The sequence below is a fragment of the Parasteatoda tepidariorum genome, chromosome X1 (genome assembly GCF_043381705.1).
Source record: "Parasteatoda tepidariorum isolate YZ-2023 chromosome X1, CAS_Ptep_4.0, whole genome shotgun sequence".
Lineage (NCBI taxonomy): Eukaryota > Metazoa > Arthropoda > Arachnida > Araneae > Theridiidae > Parasteatoda > Parasteatoda tepidariorum.
In genome coordinates, this window is record NC_092214.1 from 59,274,590 (window position 1) to 59,293,297 (window position 18,708).

At 28.2% G+C, this 18,708-nt stretch overlaps 2 protein-coding genes across 3 annotated transcripts in view; one reads left to right on the forward strand and one right to left on the reverse strand.

Moving 5' to 3' along the window:
* Positions 1-205: 205 nt before the first annotated feature.
* Positions 206-18,708, forward strand: part of LOC107436476 (homeobox protein TGIF2LX) — a 50,612-nt gene continuing 32,109 nt past the window's right edge. Inside the window, exons 1-2 of one of the 2 annotated variants that reach the window (XM_016048213.3) lie at positions 210-487; positions 7,823-7,957. The gene's annotated coding sequence lies outside the window, so the exon portion shown is untranslated. Of the gene's footprint in view, positions 488-7,822; positions 7,958-18,708 lie in introns of both variants that reach the window. The other variant, XM_016048212.3, reaches the window with a different exon arrangement.
* Positions 3,102-3,503, reverse strand: LOC107436469 (uncharacterized). Its single transcript, XM_016048205.2, has one exon. It carries the CDS (start codon positions 3,501-3,503, stop codon positions 3,102-3,104), a length of 402 nt encoding a protein of 133 aa, XP_015903691.2.

An 18,708-nucleotide genomic window follows, 5' to 3' on the forward strand; every position in this document is an offset into this window, starting at 1 on the left:
GGCTGTGAAAATAGTACTGTCAGAAACTTTTTTACCCAAAACATTACACGTAGTACAACGTTGGCTGATCACGTGATATAACGTTTCTATGGCAACGGTGAATGCTTGCGATCAACTTAGTATACAGGAAAAAGATGCTACTTTGGAGAAAGTTTGTTCTCCATACACCTTTAATCTGGAAACGGCGCTGGGACATTTCGTCACTTACAGGCAACCAATAAGAGAAAGTGTGCCTTCAGTGCCATCTATGATCGAGCAGATAGTGACTATTCAGCAGATGAGAGAAGTAGGATCTCTGCACATTGTGACCTTTGTGGCTGTTCTAAGAGTCTGCGACCTTGTTGAAGATTTCCGTGTTTTTAAGATGTATAGTTGTGTCCGTTAGCGTGTATGCGCTCAAAACTGACAGTATTTTTTAAACGTTAAAAACTGTGGATTACTTTTGTGAATTAGATAGTAGAAACATCTTATAAGGATAACATTACCGGTACGTCCAATTTTTTTTCTTCTTTTCTTTAAAATTAAAATGTTATGTAACAAGACTCACTAAGTATCATTTGTTTTGATTTCCTAATTTTTAGAAACAAGTGAAAAATTTCTTTTCATTTGTTTCATTAAATAGCCTCCCATTTTTAGATTTTAAAAATAATTAAATTGAATGTTTTGTTTGTTTTTTTAATTTGAGAAGCGCTGCGTTTAATTGTGGAAAAGAATATTTGACAGATGGAATAAGGCTTTGCGCCTTATGTTTTATTAAACCGAAAAGAACATTAATGAACGTTGAAAATTTGTTCATTTCTTAATATGTGTTTATACATTGATTTTTTTTTTATTAATTTCGATCAAATGTTTTGAAAATCTTAAAAAAAAAATCTTATGCTCCTGTCATGCATTGGGCCTGTCATTTGTCAAACGAGAGATGGATTCAGATATTTTTTTCGTTTCTTTTGAGTGATTGTTTTTCAGTATTATATCGATTTTCTTTACTAAGAAATACTTTCCAATTTAAAATTATTGATTTCATTTTATGTATTTTTAATTTTAAAAAAAAAGGCTAACTTAGGTAATTCTTTGAAGGAAGAAATTTATTGTTACTATTATCATGAAACTCAAGAACAATTTTAAAAGATAATAATCCTTATTAAAGAGTATTTTCTAAAATTTTTTTGCTCTTAAAATAGTATTTTGATAAAGCATATTGTATTTTATTAACATCTTCATTAAAATACAATTTTTTGATAATAGAGATTTGTTTTGTAATTAGTAGATTTTTTTTCTGAAATTAGTAATTATTTTTGGAATTAGTAAAATATTTTTATTTCTTGAATAGAAAAATCTCTTCAGAATTAGAATCAGCAGTATTTCTTTGATTATACTATTTCCTTATACTAACTTTTTTTCCATATTTACCGTAGACATATTTTTTACTTTTAAACATTTTTATTACCAAAAGTTAAAAAACAAATAAAATATTAATTTATTAAATAAAATTTAATGTGCCTTCTAAATTTAGCACAATTTACGTTACTATATACTAATAAATAAATTTAGCGTAATAATCGTTACTATATAAATTACATATAATCATAAATTATTAATGAGATAACATTTTTCTTTTTTGCTTAGAAATAGAAATTCCAGCTCAACAAAGGTAAACAAAATTATAAAATCATCTGCGAAACATATTTCATTATTTTTTCATACCTAAATAGTATAATATATAATAATAAAAATAGTATAATAAATAAAATATTTAGTTATTTTCTATTCATATATTTAGTTATTATACTATTATCATTATACCTTCTCTTATACATTTTTTTAAATAATTTTTATGTTAAAAATTAACATTTCTGAAAACGTCGATTATATTCAATTCTTATATGCGTTACATATACTTTAGGTTTCTTTTTATTAAAAAAAATAATTTTGGATCTTTTTATTAAAAAAATAATAATAAAATAAATTAATCTAAAAAATAAATGTTTTAGATTAATTTGTGGTATTTCGAGAATATTTTTAAACACAATTCCATCTCCAGTCTCACATGGCAATTGGAGATGAACGATGCGGCGAAACTGTATTCCCTGCATTCCACATGGGAAACCTGATGACGTTTCACTATGTTTATGAAAGAGTAATTCAATAATTTAGGAGCTATTCTTTCCGTTAAAAAAAAAACCGGAAAGATTTGTGATTGTTAAATTGATTATTATCTTTTCCTTTGACCTTTTCATTATTCGTTTTATTTACAAATGATGTTTATTGCAATTGAAAACATTAGGTAGCATCAAACGCACCATTGAATGGTACATATGGGGGGGGGGCATAAATAATATACACTCATGTCACAAAAATCGTTTTTAATTGTTTAATTAAAAAAACAATTTACACGCATTTCTATGTTTTTCCTTTAGATTTTTTTTAAATAATTAATTTTTAAAAAAACGAAGCACGTGGAATTGTTTCTGTGAGTTTTTATTGTGTTATCTTACAAGACAATCTTAATGCGCGTTTTTTAAGGGTTTTAAAATTGTAATTTTATGTTTATTGTAACTGAAAGTATTAAATAGCATCAAACGCACCATTGAATGGTACATATGGGGGGGAGGAGGCATAAATAATATACACTCATGTCACAAAAATCGTTTTTAATTTTTTAATTAAAAAACAACGTACACGCATTTCTATGTCTTTCCTTTAGATTTATTTTTTTAAACAATTAATTTTAGAAAAACGAAGCACGTGGAATTGTTTTTATTGTGTTATCTTACATGACAATTTTAATGCGCGTGTTTTTAAGGGTTTTAAAAAATTCAAATATGATACAATAAATACAAATATGATACAATTCAAACGCGATACAATGAAGCGCAATGTTATTGCAATTGACACGGTGACGCAACTCAGTTCACTTTTTTTTAAACTAATTTCAATCATATCGCACAATTTTGAGATCAGCATCATTGTTGAATATAGTGTAGAATTATAAAAAAGTACCAAAAAAATTATTATATGTAGTTTTAATGAAATTGCTTTTCATTATAAGACAACACCACGAAAGTTATTTATTTTTATTTCAAATGCCAGGCGTTTAGCAACTAAGCCATTGGCCTTCTAGCTTCCCAGTATTTTTGTACAACAGAGTTAAAAGAATAAAATGCAGTGCATGTGTCTAAATGTTCCCAGTTCATAGTTTGTCTAGAGTTACATAAAATACGATTAGGATAATTGCTTAGTCCAACTTTAAACAAGTGAGCAAAAAGACAGTCATGTCCAGTTAAAAGACGAAACATCGTAACAGCAGAGGCTCGAGGAAAATCCAGAATAATGGAAGCCAGACACTCCCAGATTTTATCCTTTGCATAATTATTAAGCAGTAGTTTGTCTTTGTTAGATTCTAGTTTTATCATTCGTTTTGCTGAATGAAAGGCCAACAGAGCCTTTGACCTTTGGAGAGTGGTGGTACCTTTTCTGGCTAGGAAATCAGCCTTCCACTCCATTGTGAGGGGGAACCCACTGCAAAACAATAGTCCCCTACAGAGAATTTAGAAGTGATCGACAGGTATGGACACGTTTCGAGTTGCACGTTTCATTACTGGAAATAGTAGAGCAGCTTTAGAATCGGAAAGGACAATAATTTTATTAAAAATATGTCCTTTGGCAACAATCTGTTCCAGAGCCATGCAAATGTCCTCTACCTCTCCATCGAAGCTAGTGGTAATACTACTGACAGCTCTGTAAGAAGAAAAATGATCACAAAAAATACCAGCTCCCGCACCAACATCCTCATTCATCAAGGAACCACCAATGTACACATGATCCCACTGGCCATTTGGATTTCTATAATTAATACGCAACGAAAGTTGAGTATTTTGAAATATAAATTTTCACAGCGTCTCTGATATGCAGATTTGATTAAAAATAAATTCCCAAAATTACATGTCCATTGGAGACCAAGAATCATAAAAAGAATATTCATAATTTCTGCAGCATTGATATACATTCATTCGTGGAATGTTCTTGCTGTTTGGTTTATTCATGCCTGCATCATTTTCAGAGGAATTTCAAGTTCTTTAAAATCAATTATTTCAATTTTCACTCTTATGTTTACTTAAATTTTTCCGTTATTTTGCAATTTATTGCAGAGATTTTAATTTTTCGTACGCGTATCTCCGCAAATTTTGATATCTGAATAAAAAATAATTTTGTGCACTCTTATAATATTTAACTAACCACAATAATTTTTTTTGCGTTTCAAAAAGATAGTGTAAAGAAAATTAAATTATAAATTTTTGTTCTGCATGATAAATTTCATCGCAAGCATAAGCCTTAACGTAAGAACTAATATTAGATTGGATCAAGTAAATGAACATGATTAGTCAATTTATTTGTTCAGAATAGTTTAAATAAATATAAGCAAAAATAATACATAAAAATATTGAAATTGAGTTGTCTTATATCTGTATTTTATTCGATAAGAACTATGCAGTTAATAATTTGAGTTTTACAAACAATATCGTTATAGAGTATCAAAGTGATATCTTTGTAAAGCAGAATCTTTTTATTCATTTATTTATTTATTTTCAAAGTGGTACCTACAATCATGGTTTAATGGAGAATAAGACATTCTCCCTCAATTCTTATTTGGTAAAAGAAATATCGATATAAAATCTTTAAAGGTAATTTTAAGTTATCGTCTTCATTTTATTTTTTAAATTATGAAATCATGCTCTCTTATTGATGCAAAATAAAGCTCACAGCAAACTACCTAAGAAGAAAACATTGACCATACAGGGAAAAAAAAATTCTGGTAAAATTATCGTACCGTATGCTAATGACATTTCTGGTTTTAAAAAAGTAATTCTGGTTAATAAAATCAAAATATACATTATTTAGATATGGTAACGATTAACCAGAAATTCCGGTTTTCAAAATTAAAGTTCCTATTACCGCACATTTAGTAAAATATACGCTACTGGAAAATGAATTTAACGGAATAAATGGTTTTCATGATATGTTCTATGATGCCATAAAAAAATACCAAATTTTGTCAAATTTTCTCTCAAATTAAACATATTTTACCATATTAACCATAACGTTTCGGTTAAAATTACGGGTTTTTTGTATTCCCATAGAGCCAGAAACGTGGTAGTTTTGACCATACTTTTCCATCTGTATATTGATTTCTTATAAATTTTATTTTAAAAGAAATTTGCGATCGCACAGCTTTGCATATGTAAAAGCTACAACTAAAATCATAAGATATTTAATTCCAAACAGTTAAAGGTTATATTACCATACAAAAAATTTTTAATTTTCAAAATTATAGTAACTATTAGAAAATCAATAAATACAATTAAAAAAAAACTATCCGAAACATTTATTTAAATTTCTCATAAGCCATTCTCTTAGACGTTTACATATAAAATTTTACACTAAGTAGTAAGATATAGAACACATTTTTTTCTGAAAAAGACAATTTTTTACCTTTTTTCAGAGTGTTACACCAAAGTGATATTTATCAATCACGGGGATTTTTTTTCTTTGTATATGATAATTTTTGCATACATTGCGAGAAATTTTTTTTTGCTCTTATTTTTTTGTGTTATGATGTATTTCAAATGAAAGTGCTTGGTGACAGTCTTTAACTTTAGTAAAACTTGGCAAAATGTTTATCTGGTTATGACGTTTGCAAAATTGACTTAATGTCTTCAATTGTTTGTTTTTTTTTTCGTTAATTTCATTTATGTTTTCCGGCATCACTTAAACCTATTCTAAACAAATGAAAAATTTCCTACCAAAGTTCTTCTACTCATTCAACAAAGCAGGTTTCTTGAATGCAGCAATGAGGAAAAACTGACTTTACCATGATGGGCGTCGCTAAAGGAGTGAAAGTCAAAAATTTGTGCGTTTTCAGATTATGTACTTGCCTGTTTTTCCATAAAAAAAAATAAAAAATCAAGTAAGCTTAGAACAACTATTGTGCTTTTACTTCGAGTAAAACTAAATTTGGTGGCATTTCAAAACAAAAAGGTAATATTGTATCGTACATATTAAGTACAAATCAAAATAAAGTTCATATAGCAATTATATACAAATTGCAAAATTCAATGCTACCAGCCATTGACATTTCATATAGCTTCCGTGTACACTGTAAAAAATTCCGAATCAAATTACAGTATAAAGTATTGCCACTTTGTATGCAGCATCCGCAAAATCCATTTTTATCGTAAAATATTCTACCGTAATTTTTACTTAGATATTTATTTAATTAGAATGATTCCGTTATTTTACGGTAATTATTACTGTTAAAATTACGGGATATTAGATTATTTTGTTCTGCTACATGTTTTGGTAAAAATGGATTTTAGATTAAAAGAGCCGGCACTGTTAGTGCCGGTATTTTTTATCGCAATTTGATTCTTATTTTTTTCACAGGGTAAAGCAAAATTACTGATATATAGCAATTTTAAAAATTTTATTCTTAAGCAATATTACAAATTATACTACCTGGCAATATTACAAATTATGTTACTTAGTAATATTGCAAATTATACTACTGAGCAATATTATAAATTGCTAAGATATATTACAAATTATATTACTACTACTGCTATTAAGATATTGAAATAAAATATCTGTTCGCGTTGGTTGTAAAATGTCCACGTCTGCACAATACATTTAAAAGATTTGTTACTTGAAGCTAGTTCTTACATTTATGACTAGTGATATACAAGAAAATCTAAGCAAAATATAGCTCATTCTTTTGAAAATTCTAATGTATGACAAAAAAAAGCTGTTGAAATATTTTTGTTTGATACTCGCGATGACATTTATGGCTGATAACGCTGGTTTGTGATAACCTACGTCATTATAAGGAAACGAGCAAAACTGAGAGAAATACGGCACCACATTCTTAACTTTAACAAAGAAACTGTGCGAAAAACATATTAATGTAGTGATAAAGGTACGAAAATGGTCTTCGTAAAGTAAGCATATTTTAAAAAAAGATAATTGTGTCTTCCTGCATGGTGCCTTACCTGTTAAATGGGAAAAATATAAAATAAGCATTTTTAAATATAAATATTTCTTCGCAATTTTTAAGAGTATTTTTTCGATTTCTACGTATGATTTATGATATATTTGTGAACACGTTTTTTTTTTCAATATAGCTCAAATGATTGTTATTACAACATTTTTATACATTATTTATTTATTTTTTTGTGGTAATATTCATGTGGAAAAGTTTGTAGTTTTACCCTTTCAATTTTAAAGTTTTCAATTTTGTTTCAGAGATATCATGTTACATTAATAATTTTTACATTAATAAAGAGAATATGGAAAAAATTATCAAAAAATTTTTTTTTCTTAAAAAAGGCTAAAGCTTATATTATTTAATAATATACAATCAAAACCAGGCACAGATTTAAGGAACGGCATTCGGGACATGTGCCTAGAGCTCCCAACTTGTAAGGNTAAATATGAAAAGACATCTGAGGATCTTCAATCATATATATATATATGAATTTTTTTTTAACTAGTTCGGCTTTTAATTTGTAAGGGCCTCCAAATTTTTTTAGTACTGTTTCCTTCATAATTTGCATCATTCTCACCAACGATTCTTTTAATTTTAGTAGTTCTTCATGGTTTAGGCAAAGAAAATATTGAATTCTGAATGATATGCTGCATGTTGTTTGCAATGCTGCATGTTGTTTGCAATGCTGCATGTTGTTTACAATTTGCTGAAGTGTAAAAAATTATCTTTTAATTCTATAATTTAAAACTATGCATGTTAATTGTAACTTGTCGATTCTTTCAGCGAGCCTCCAATTGGCTTTGTGCCCAAGGCCCCGGGCCCTTGTCGAAACTCAAACTACACAGTAACAACAACAGGAAAAAGAAAATAAATGCAACACTTCAAAATCTCTAGGAAACTGGATTCATAAGCTTTTCAGTAAATATGCAGCTTTTTTTTAAAAAAAAATTTAAGTGATTTAGTCTAAATCACTCAAATCTAGGAGATAGTTATTCATAAAATCGTTAGAAGTGATTTTCCTAGTGATTCCTAGTGATTTTCTAGCTGCACTGCAGGTTTTTTTTTACTGTGCAACATGCAAATATTTAGTTGCATAATTTATTAACGTTGCGTTTATTAATAGTTGAAGAATTTCTTGAAAACAAGTGCTAGGTGAAGTTTTATTGAATTAAAGAACTTTAATTTTACAAAATATAGCAAAAGTCAGTTGGAAGCTCATTATTACAATATATGTAATATTATATACTATATAATTACATACTATATGTTTTTAAAATAAAAAGTGAGTTATTTAAGAACTGAAAAATAATAATAGCGTTTTGCAGTGTACATCTTTTTTCTAAAATAAGATAATAACGTGATGAACAGCAGTTTCGATCAGTTTTAGAATGTCATTTGGCGTCTTATCCCCCAAAGCTTATTATAATGAATATTAAATGTTCAAGCATAAAGTTTTACAATAAGTGTTTATTTATCACTCTTCTGTATTGTGTTTTTTTAGCACAATTTTATCCGCTACTTCTTTTTTTTATCCGACTGTTTACCATCTATGTTTCTTTGGTTTCCATGATATTTTTTGAAAACTGATTAAGAAAAATACTAACTAATTAATGTAACATTAACGAAATATTTATATATTCTTCAAACTAACCATAAATGGAAAATAGATGAATCTAATAAATAATATTTTTTAAAAAATGAAATGTATATAAATTCACCAAATCATCAAGTTTTTATTATTAATATTTTAAAATCGCACCTGTCAATAGTTTTAGCACTTTAAGAGTCATGAAATCAAAATAAAGTATATTTGTAGTTTCGATTGACAATCACCTTTTTGTTAGACATACAAAAGGTGAATTGGTTGAGTAGTTTCACAGTAGACAGTTACATAATCAAATGATTCAGCTTCATCGACTCTTAAATAGTCTGCTCTGAACGTAGTTTGCCTTTACGTGATTCTCTTATTATGTCAGTCACATAAAAAGTTCATAAAACTATTTTAATTAAGGGTGTTGTCTTCTATTGTTAATCTATACGTAAGCTAGATTCATACTGCTTTTTTTTTAATATAAGCTAAAAATAACTTTTAGACTTAACGCACAATACAGAATTTTTTTTAAAGTTTTTTTTTTATCTAAAATGTATCTAAATGTATCTCCTTTTATTTAGAAGCAAAGTTTTAAAATTTTAAATTAATATACGGTTTTAAAAACGTGCCATATATAGCATCAATTGTTCAACAAATATCTTTTTTTTTTCTCTCCTTAATTTGTTGTCTTTAAACCCTTTGACGTAGATGGGACATAGGTGTCCATTTTATATATTTTTTTCTGACACTAATTACAACTAAAAATATTTTTTGATATTTTTAAGTATAAAAAATAGTCTATTAGCTACTAAAAATTTTTTTTGAATATCGGAATTATATTTGAACTAAAATATAAAATCCAAAAAAAAAAATTAAGTTCTTTTTTTCATTTATATATATAGATTTATCAATGATTGATTTTGTAAATTCGAGAAATTTCTAAGATGAAAAACTGTTTCTCTTAGAACTTCAAATAGTGCAAATGTGGAAAATAATTGTTTGAAAGATTTTATCTTTAACGCAAAAAAGATACCTACGTTTCGTGCTGTATTTCAAAACCATAAAATATAATGAAAAAAATATGTTTAATAAAACTTTTACTTCAAAGGTTCAAAATAAGCCATATCATAACACTTTTGGACGTAAAAAATTTTTTTACAGCAATAATTTTCAATCATAAATTAAATTGCCTAATATGTTCAAATTCATACAAATGTATTCTAATATGAAAAAAAAAAAGATTAAGAGCGCGATTTTATAAATAACCGTTTTTGATATAGATTTAAAATTTTTTGTTCTTAAAAAAATATAATCTATTATTGAGATCTTTTTTGGATAACATATACTTACCGCCCTTACCGCATATAACAATATATAACACAGTATAAAACGACAACGTATAATAACAATTGCTTAGTGTAGATACCAATAAACGGTAAGATATTCAAAACTTATGTTACTATATTTATTCGAAAAATTATAATTTTCCTCTTTAATATCAGATGCTTCTAATATAGTTTTACAACACATACTACAATTTCTTAATTTTTGAAAAACGCGTGTTTAAAAATGCTCAAAAGACAGCTGCCAGTTTATAAGGAAGTGAGGAGAAATGTTTCAAAATCAAATATGAAACGATACTAGATTATTTTCTTTGGAAATTCGTGTCACACACCTTGTTTGTATGTAAATAGTAAAGTACTCAACTAATCCAAACGACTTTTTTTTCTGCACTAGTTTTATCATCTATTTATTTAATCTATTTCCTGTTAGGTTTTATCTTTTTTTTATTGTTATTATTATACAATTTCTGTCAAGTTAACCGAAACTGCATAATTTACAAATTTAAAAACCGTGCAATGATTTCTTTTTTTAACACTGAAGTTTTTTGACAATATTGTCATTTAAGAAATAATTTTACTTTTAGTTTTTTTTTTTTTTAACTTTGTATGTTTACTTTTTTTTTCTTTTTTTTTTTTTTTTTTTTTTTTTTTTTTTTTTNTTTTTTTTTTTTTTTTTTTTTTTTTTTTTTTTTTTTTTTTTTTTTTTTTTGACAAGGTTGAAAATAATTCGTAAGATGACACAGCTATTGTTAGTTTTAAATAAGGTTAAAGCAAATGCTGTCTTAGGAAAAAAACTATTAAGATTTTTTAAACAAATAATTAACTAAAGCATTGCATGCCAAAACTAAAAACCAACTATTCTTCTAAAATACACCACGTCCCATCGGAACTTTATTAAGACTAAAAAGAGGCACAATGGAATGACAAGAATTTTTTTAATAATAGAAACACAAATTCAAAATAAAAGTTAGCAATTATTTGAAAGCAATATTTATTTTTATTCTGAAAGAGGAATTGTTATAAATAATAAGAAATCTTCCTTCATATAACTTTGACTTACCTTCTTTTATTTATCTATTTTTTTTAATATTTAATTTATAAAACATAAATTTCTTTTTTCAACTCAATTCTGTATATAAAAGTAAAATTTATTAAACTGGTATTTTTTTTTTGAAAAAGCATTTATAAATTTATATACACCTATTATTTTATTTTTGTAAAATTAATTAAGTTGGCTTAAATGTTGACAATTACTTGGGTTCCTTACTAATTCTTCCGTTTTTTTCAAATCCGTTTGTCAAATATAATGACAAATTTCTGAAATCAATTTTATAATCAATTAAATATTACTTACTACTATATTTGGTAAATGTGCGGGCCAGGTTGCCGAGCGGTTAGCGTGCCTGCGGTTCAAATAGGCTGCGGGTTCGAATCCCGCTCTGGGCATGGATATTTCTCTCTCTCTCTTTGTGCTGTCCTCTGTTGTGTGTGTATGATGTGTGAATGTGACCCACCATATAAACGGGTTTGTGGCAGTGTGGCGTGGGCAATGTTGCTCGCCTCCGTGACTTTGGTTCACAGGTGCCCACTGGGTAACGCGAAATGAGCAACAATTCTGGCATAGTATAGGCAAAGATTCAAATTCAGTGCCTGCCATTGGGGAAAAAAATATTTAGTAAATGTAACTTCGCTAGAAGTGGTTTCATAAAAATAATTGCAAGATATTAATGAATGCAGAGCCTATTCTATAAAATAATATTATTAAGATTACGCGAGAACTTCTTTCCATATATATCTTTTCATACAATTACATTAATATTAATAGATTTTTTTAAGTTTTTAAGTTAATTTTTATCACGTGCCAAAAAAAAATTAGATTGTTTGTTCAGTTTGTTCATATTCACTGCGTAAAATTGCAATCGATTTTATTTTGATAATTTTGTAATCGGGGAAAAAAAAACCAAGAGAAGAAATTATATTTAAGGGAAATTTAAACAAAGTTTTTACAGTCTGATATTTTTGTTAGCGTGCAAAAAATATTTAGAGACATTTAATAAAATTATTTCAAAATATGTAACACTTAAAGAAAAATTGAAATGCATCAATTTTTTTACTAATTAAAAGCAATTTTTTCTCACTTGATTGGATCGACATTTAAGAGTTAAACATATTTCTACCGTGAGCTGAGTCTCACGGCAGAAAAAACCACCTCATGGGTATATTTTTAAAATCCTTATCAAAAACAAAAATTAATCTTTCCCATATGCGATCGTATATTATTTAAGAACAAACAAAGACGATATCGAAAAATGTTGAAATACGAGTGAGAAAAAGCGAAAGGAAAAACATTTGAACCAGTTTGATTGCATGATGAAACAATCCTTTCAACTCCTCTGTACTTCCCCCGGCAATGACACATGTTAGAATGTTTTTTGTCCTTCTTTCCAGAGTGGTGATTCGCTGGATGTATAACGGTCCCCCCATTTTTTGAGTTTATGACTACCAATAACTCCGTAGCCTTGTAATTTTGAACCCAATCCAGGAGACAAGGGAACTCCTGCAACAAGTTTTGGGGAAAATTTACCTTCTTAGAGGACTTTTTGATAGAACTAACCCGCATTTGCGTTACATGGAGAGGAAAACCAAGTAAACCTCCCACGGTTAGCCTAACGGCAAGAGGACTCTAACCCATGATCCGTTTACCACTGAGGATATTTTTCGTCAGCACTGTGGTTGTTCCACTCGAGCTGGGTACAGAATTCTTATCGACCTGTCATCGCTGGGATTCGAACCCACGGCACCTCATTGGGAGGTGAGCGTTCTATCACCTGAGCCATTCGCTAGATTGTGACTTAGTTTTTTCCCCCTCGCTGATTGTTAATTAAGAAGCATCCTTTGCATATGTAACTCTCAAAATTAAAATCTGCTTAAGCACGTGGCAGTTTTTTTTTAAAAAAATTGGAAATAATTTTTAATTAAGAATAACAACGAAGCATGCTTAGTGAAATCCAGTATAAAAGCGATAAGTACAAAAGCGATAACTAGGTAATTTACAAAACCAGTGTTACTCAGAAGTAATTTCGTTTAAATATAATAATTAATGTGAGTTATAGTTAGATGATGCTTGCCAACTCATTTAGAGTAAATTGTCACACAAGCGTTGTTCGATGAACTTAAAGCAATGGCGAAATCTTTTACATTGTCAGGATTTGGATTCGTGTCAACAAAATGTTAGCTATAATAAACTCACTCCGCTTTGGAACTCATGTCTTGGATGCATATCGACATATTTTTAATATGCGTCAGACATTCTCCTAGTTTTATACTTGAAGATAAAGTTAATTAAAAGTAATAATGCTATTTTAGATAATTGCAGATTTTAACTATTCGATACTATTTATAATTTACAGATGATGATAGAAAGTTTTTAAACACAATTTTACATTGTATGGGAATTTTCATGCCTTTAACTTGTGGGACAGTTATATCTTATTGAAAAACTTGGAGCAATATAATTATAAGCCACATTTTTAAGTCTTAAGGAAGATGTTTTTATGATGACCATGTAGGCAAACGTGTAAAGTATCTACCTTTAAGCAATTCTAAGGAACAATCGGATGGAGAAGTGTACATTTTTAAATTTATAATTCACACTATATTTTCTTAATCTCTTCAATTGCACTGTCATTTATTAAAATTCAGAAAGTTAACAAAATATAAGAAATAATATCTAATTTTTATACTTATGCTTTACATAATCCTACTTATGATGGCTTCTAATTTATGTATTTATTTATAATTTAAAACCAGCGTTGAACGGCTGACCCAATTCTGAGTTGACGACTATCAATGTTCAACTCCATAGCCTTGGAATTTTGAACCCAATCCAGAAGACAAGGGCACTCCTGGATCAAGTATTGGAGCAAACGAGCCTTCGTGGAGGACTTTTTGATGAAACTAACCCTCATTTGCCTTACAGGGAGAGGAGACCCAGGAAAAAACCCCACGGTTAGCCTGAAGGCAAGGGGATACTAACCCATGATCCGCCTACCACTAAGGATATTTTATGTCAACACTGTGGTCAGTACAAGCCGGGAGCAAAATTCGTATCCACAAGTGGACTTTGGGATTTGAACCGGGTCACCTTATTGGGAAGTGAGCGCTCTATCCCCTGAGCCACCACGTCTCTGAGGGTTTCTCATTATGACAAGTCCGCTAACCAATATACTGTTTGTTTGTGTTGGAAATATTTTTACTTAACAAGAAAAAATTTTCATGTCAAAACCGCCGAATTATTACCGCCTTTGGCTTAAATAACACAGAAAAACAAATTTTTTGTTGCATTTATGCAGATACTTGATATTGCCTAATTCGGATGTGGGGATTTCATATATATAATTAGTTTTGTTCTTATAGCAACACATTTTTAAAATGACATTTTTGGTCTATTTTTATCTCTATGTACAAATTTAAAAACTTTACATTCGATAGGGGGTCAGGTAAATGTTGCCATAACCTACAAGAGGAGTTAAGGCACATAATCAGGATTAAAATTTCATAGAAATCCATATCCGGAAATGTCATCGTACGCGGCTGGGAGCGCTCCATATTATGACCTATTCAGAAGCACTCGATGAAATAGTTTATAAGAGAGAAGCGCCCCTAGGGACCGTATGACATTTCCGGGTATGGGCTCCTGAGAAATTTTAATCCTGATTATGTCCCCTAGAAGTTTGACGCAATATTTATATGACCCCCTGTTGTATATAATGTTTCTAAACTTATACATTTCGATAAAAAATTTACTTTAAAAGTAATTTTTAAAAAACCTGTAGCGTGGCGAAAGTAACCGATTACAGATGTAAAATCAGCGACAGGAAAATATCTTAGATCTGTTAAAAAATCTCAAGCAAAAAAAAGANTATAAGGACAGGTGAATAAATACTGAAATTAAAAATTAAACTTATAATTATGGACCATTGATATTTTAAGAACAGACTAATAATTAATAAATGAATATTATAAATATAATGATAAAAATCTTTTCTATCATAAAAGATAGAAAAAAAATTTCAAAAATTCATTGACTTTCCCTAAAGATATTGCGCGTAATTAACTACTTTTGAAAAATACGCAAAATGTGAACGCTATTACTTGTAATTAATCCTGAATGTAATCGAACATTTTTAATATAATAGTTTCCATGATGCTTATTTTTTTCTCAGTATTTGAATTTTTGTTGTTGTGGCAGAAATTTCTTTTTCTAAGGAATGAAAAAGTTTAATTTAAAATTTTCCATATATGGGAAACTTTTTTGGCCAATTTTTTGCCTAGAATTGACTACTCATGTTATGTTATTTACACTTTAATTTCGGTTCTTATATTGTGGAAAATGTTTTTCATTTTGAAAGTATATACATATTAGCAATACGAAAACTGTCATCTTGTTTTTTTTTATAAATTGATATTAAGATTAATATTAAAAATTTTACACTACTTACAAACTTTTAATCAAGAATATTTTTTACCAAAAATACATGGTATTGTTGAATAAGTTGCGTCGCATTTTCAAAATCCTAAATGTGAAAACGATTCCAAGAATTTCCATTAATAGAATCGTCTGCTCCTTAAATGTCGTTCTTTTTATCATTTTTAAGTGTTATTAGATACTACTACATTTATTGCACAAAGTTCATGGTGTTCCGTTGCTTTGAATTGCTTCAATTAGTAGTTGTTACTTGGATAAAGGTAAGTTGAGCTTAATTGGCGACTAGTGTGGTCTATTTCACTCTAGCAAGTGCGCAATATTTTTGAAAGGTAAGTCAGAATCCTTTCTTGTTCTTAGTCATTTTCTGTTGGATGAATTTTTTGTCAAATATTTTCAGATAAGTATGAATTTAATTGGTGCCACTAGAATTACTCATTATGAACAAATGCTTTATTTTATTGTAAGAATACTTATATTTTAATGTTGAAGGTTTAGATGAGACAACGAAAAGGCTACTAATGACACATTTCTACGTTTAAATAGGCAGCTACATATACTGTTATATGTACGTTATGTATATTGTTGTTAAAATCAGAGGAAAAAAAGGTAAACAATAACATAGTTCTGAGGATATATATAAGCATCTAATTTTAATATAGTAGTTGCGAGATGTTTTTTTTTTTTTTTTTTCACTTTTAAAGCTAAGAACATCGAAGTGCAGTTAAACTTATTTTATTTTTAATTCCAGTATAATTATTAATTATAAACTAAATAAATTTAAATTATTATGTATTTTGATTGAAATATTTATTTATCGAAAGTGAACTTTTTTAGAATTGCAAAATAATTACGAAATTACTCCTAAAAATCACAACATGTAAATTGTTAGCAAAATTATCCAGAGTTTGACCAATAATTGGAAATGACAAGTTTCATTTGCGTTTGAGAAATATTTTTACTCTTTAAAAATATAATTTATGCTTTCAAAATTGTTTCTGTGATATTTTGGGTGTGTAACTAAACTAAATGTATTTTACAAGTCATTGTAAACTTTTTTTTGAATGTGTAGAAAGTAATTTAAAAGTTTCAGTAGTTATTGAAGAAAGATAAAATAGTGCGATGCTTTTAATATGTTTAGAATTTAAACTTTTCTTGACAATTTTTGAAACAATGTAAAAGTTTTAAAATCTTTTTCGATGGGTTTTAAATAAATACTTTTAGCATGGTATCATTTGTTTTTAAAGCATTCTCTGGGGTCTTCAGCGAATCTAACAAGTGTGTTTTCGATAAACAGTTTAATGCATGCTTTAAATTTTTAAGAAGTAATTGCGTTGTGCATGCTTGCATGGTAAGACCAAAAACCTTTAATCAATCTACGATGCTACCTAACAGCCAATATTTGTGGTAACATTTTTAAAAGAAATTCCACCATTTTTTTTCTTTTATTCAAACTACTTGTTTTCATCACAATTAAAAAGCGGGAAAAAAAATTTTTAATGAATTTCCTATTCGCTCTGTTTATAAACTTTTATTTTATTTTTTTTGTATTATTTTGTAACCGTCGTTGAACAGCCGATTTTTAGGTTTACGACTTCTAATGTTCAACTCCGTAGCCTTGTAATTTTGAACCCAATTCAGAAGACAAGGAAACTCCTAGATCAAGTACTGAGAGAAATTTGTCTCTGTGGCGGACATAAATTTTTATTTATGCTCTTCAGAGGTTGAAATTTGTGCTTAACAAAATATTTTGTAGTAAAATCCATCCTCAGATCTGTAAAAATCATAAAAAATTGTACTATTTTTCCCTTTCTTTAAATGGCTGCTTCATAAAGTTTTATTTTTTATTTTCAAAAGTGGAATCGATGGCATTTTAATTCGTAATTTTGAAACTATATTCTTTGAATATCCTGTTTTTAACCCAAAACATGGAATCGATTAACAATAATTATATCAACAACATAACATATCAAAAACTCAGAAAATCTGCAGAAAAGTGTCAATTCTATGATAATTTTAAATTCAGAAAATTCTGAGCATTTTTTTGACAAATTCACAAAAACAGAACCTTTCAGAGACCACTGGTTTTTGCAAATTTCCACAAAAACAGAACGCTATTTTCACATTCACAAAATTATAAGTTGAGTTCTTACAATTTCAAAAAGACAGCACCTTCAGAAAAAGGCAAGAAAAGTCTCTGATATTTTAAAATGATTACAGAGGTTAGAATAAAAAAGTTTTGTTATTCTTCGGAAATTATTTAACGGTTTTTCCTTTAAATATTTAACTCTGGTGTAAACTTATTTTATGCAACTGGTTCTGGTTTTAAGACAAGTAACCAAATAAAGTATCTAGTATTAATAATATTAAAGGAGCTAAATTTCTGTGGAATTCTTTTAAAATTTAGTCTGACATAGTACAGAAGTACGGGTTTTGCAAACCAAGGATCTATTATGAAATTAACGTCATTTCTTAAATATTCATTATTACGCAAAATTGATAGGATTCAAATTTTCTAAATGAGAAAAACCAAGGAATAAAAAATTATTAAGTCTGAAGATTATTTTTATAATAGAACTACACAAATAATGAGCTTCATCTATGGTAAAATATCTATAATTTTTATGTATTATTCATTGAATTGATAAGCTAAATAAAGAATTAGATTAATAAATAAAATCTTCATTGCTACATCCCTGTGTTACTACACGTTTTACAAGGAAATATTCAGGGTTTAAAATTAAAAGATAAATTGAATGTTTTTATTCAAAAATCTCCAACCCGATCCTTGTGCTCCCAACCGAAATGTGTCATAAACTAAAGAGATCAAAGTCCATAGGTTAGGTATCCCTGCACAGAACATGTCCACATAATTAAAAATCTAAATCAACAAAAGTGTTCAAAAAGCAGTTTTTTTAAGATAGTTCGTCAGTATTTATAAATTTTGACTTTTGAGTCGATATCGTTTAAATAATTATCACTTTTGGTCATTTTGAATAGTGAAACTTAGGGATACCTCATACTAAATTTTTATTGAATTCTCCCAGAATTCTCTTTTTATAACGAGATCCTTAAATCTGTTTACTTAACTGCAACTGATAAGCATAGGCGAGGCAATTTCTTAGAGCTATCTAAATACGTTAAAAATCTTCCATTATTGACTTTTACTTGATAAGTGTTGTTATCAAAATAAATTGGAAACAATGAAATAAATGTAAAGAAGATATTTGTATTTATATATATAAAAAAA

Coding starts and splice junctions, on each gene's coding strand:
- LOC107436469 (XM_016048205.2), bottom strand. CDS start 3,503: ATGGAGTGGAAGGCTGATTTCCTAGCCAGAAAAGGTACCACCACTCTC.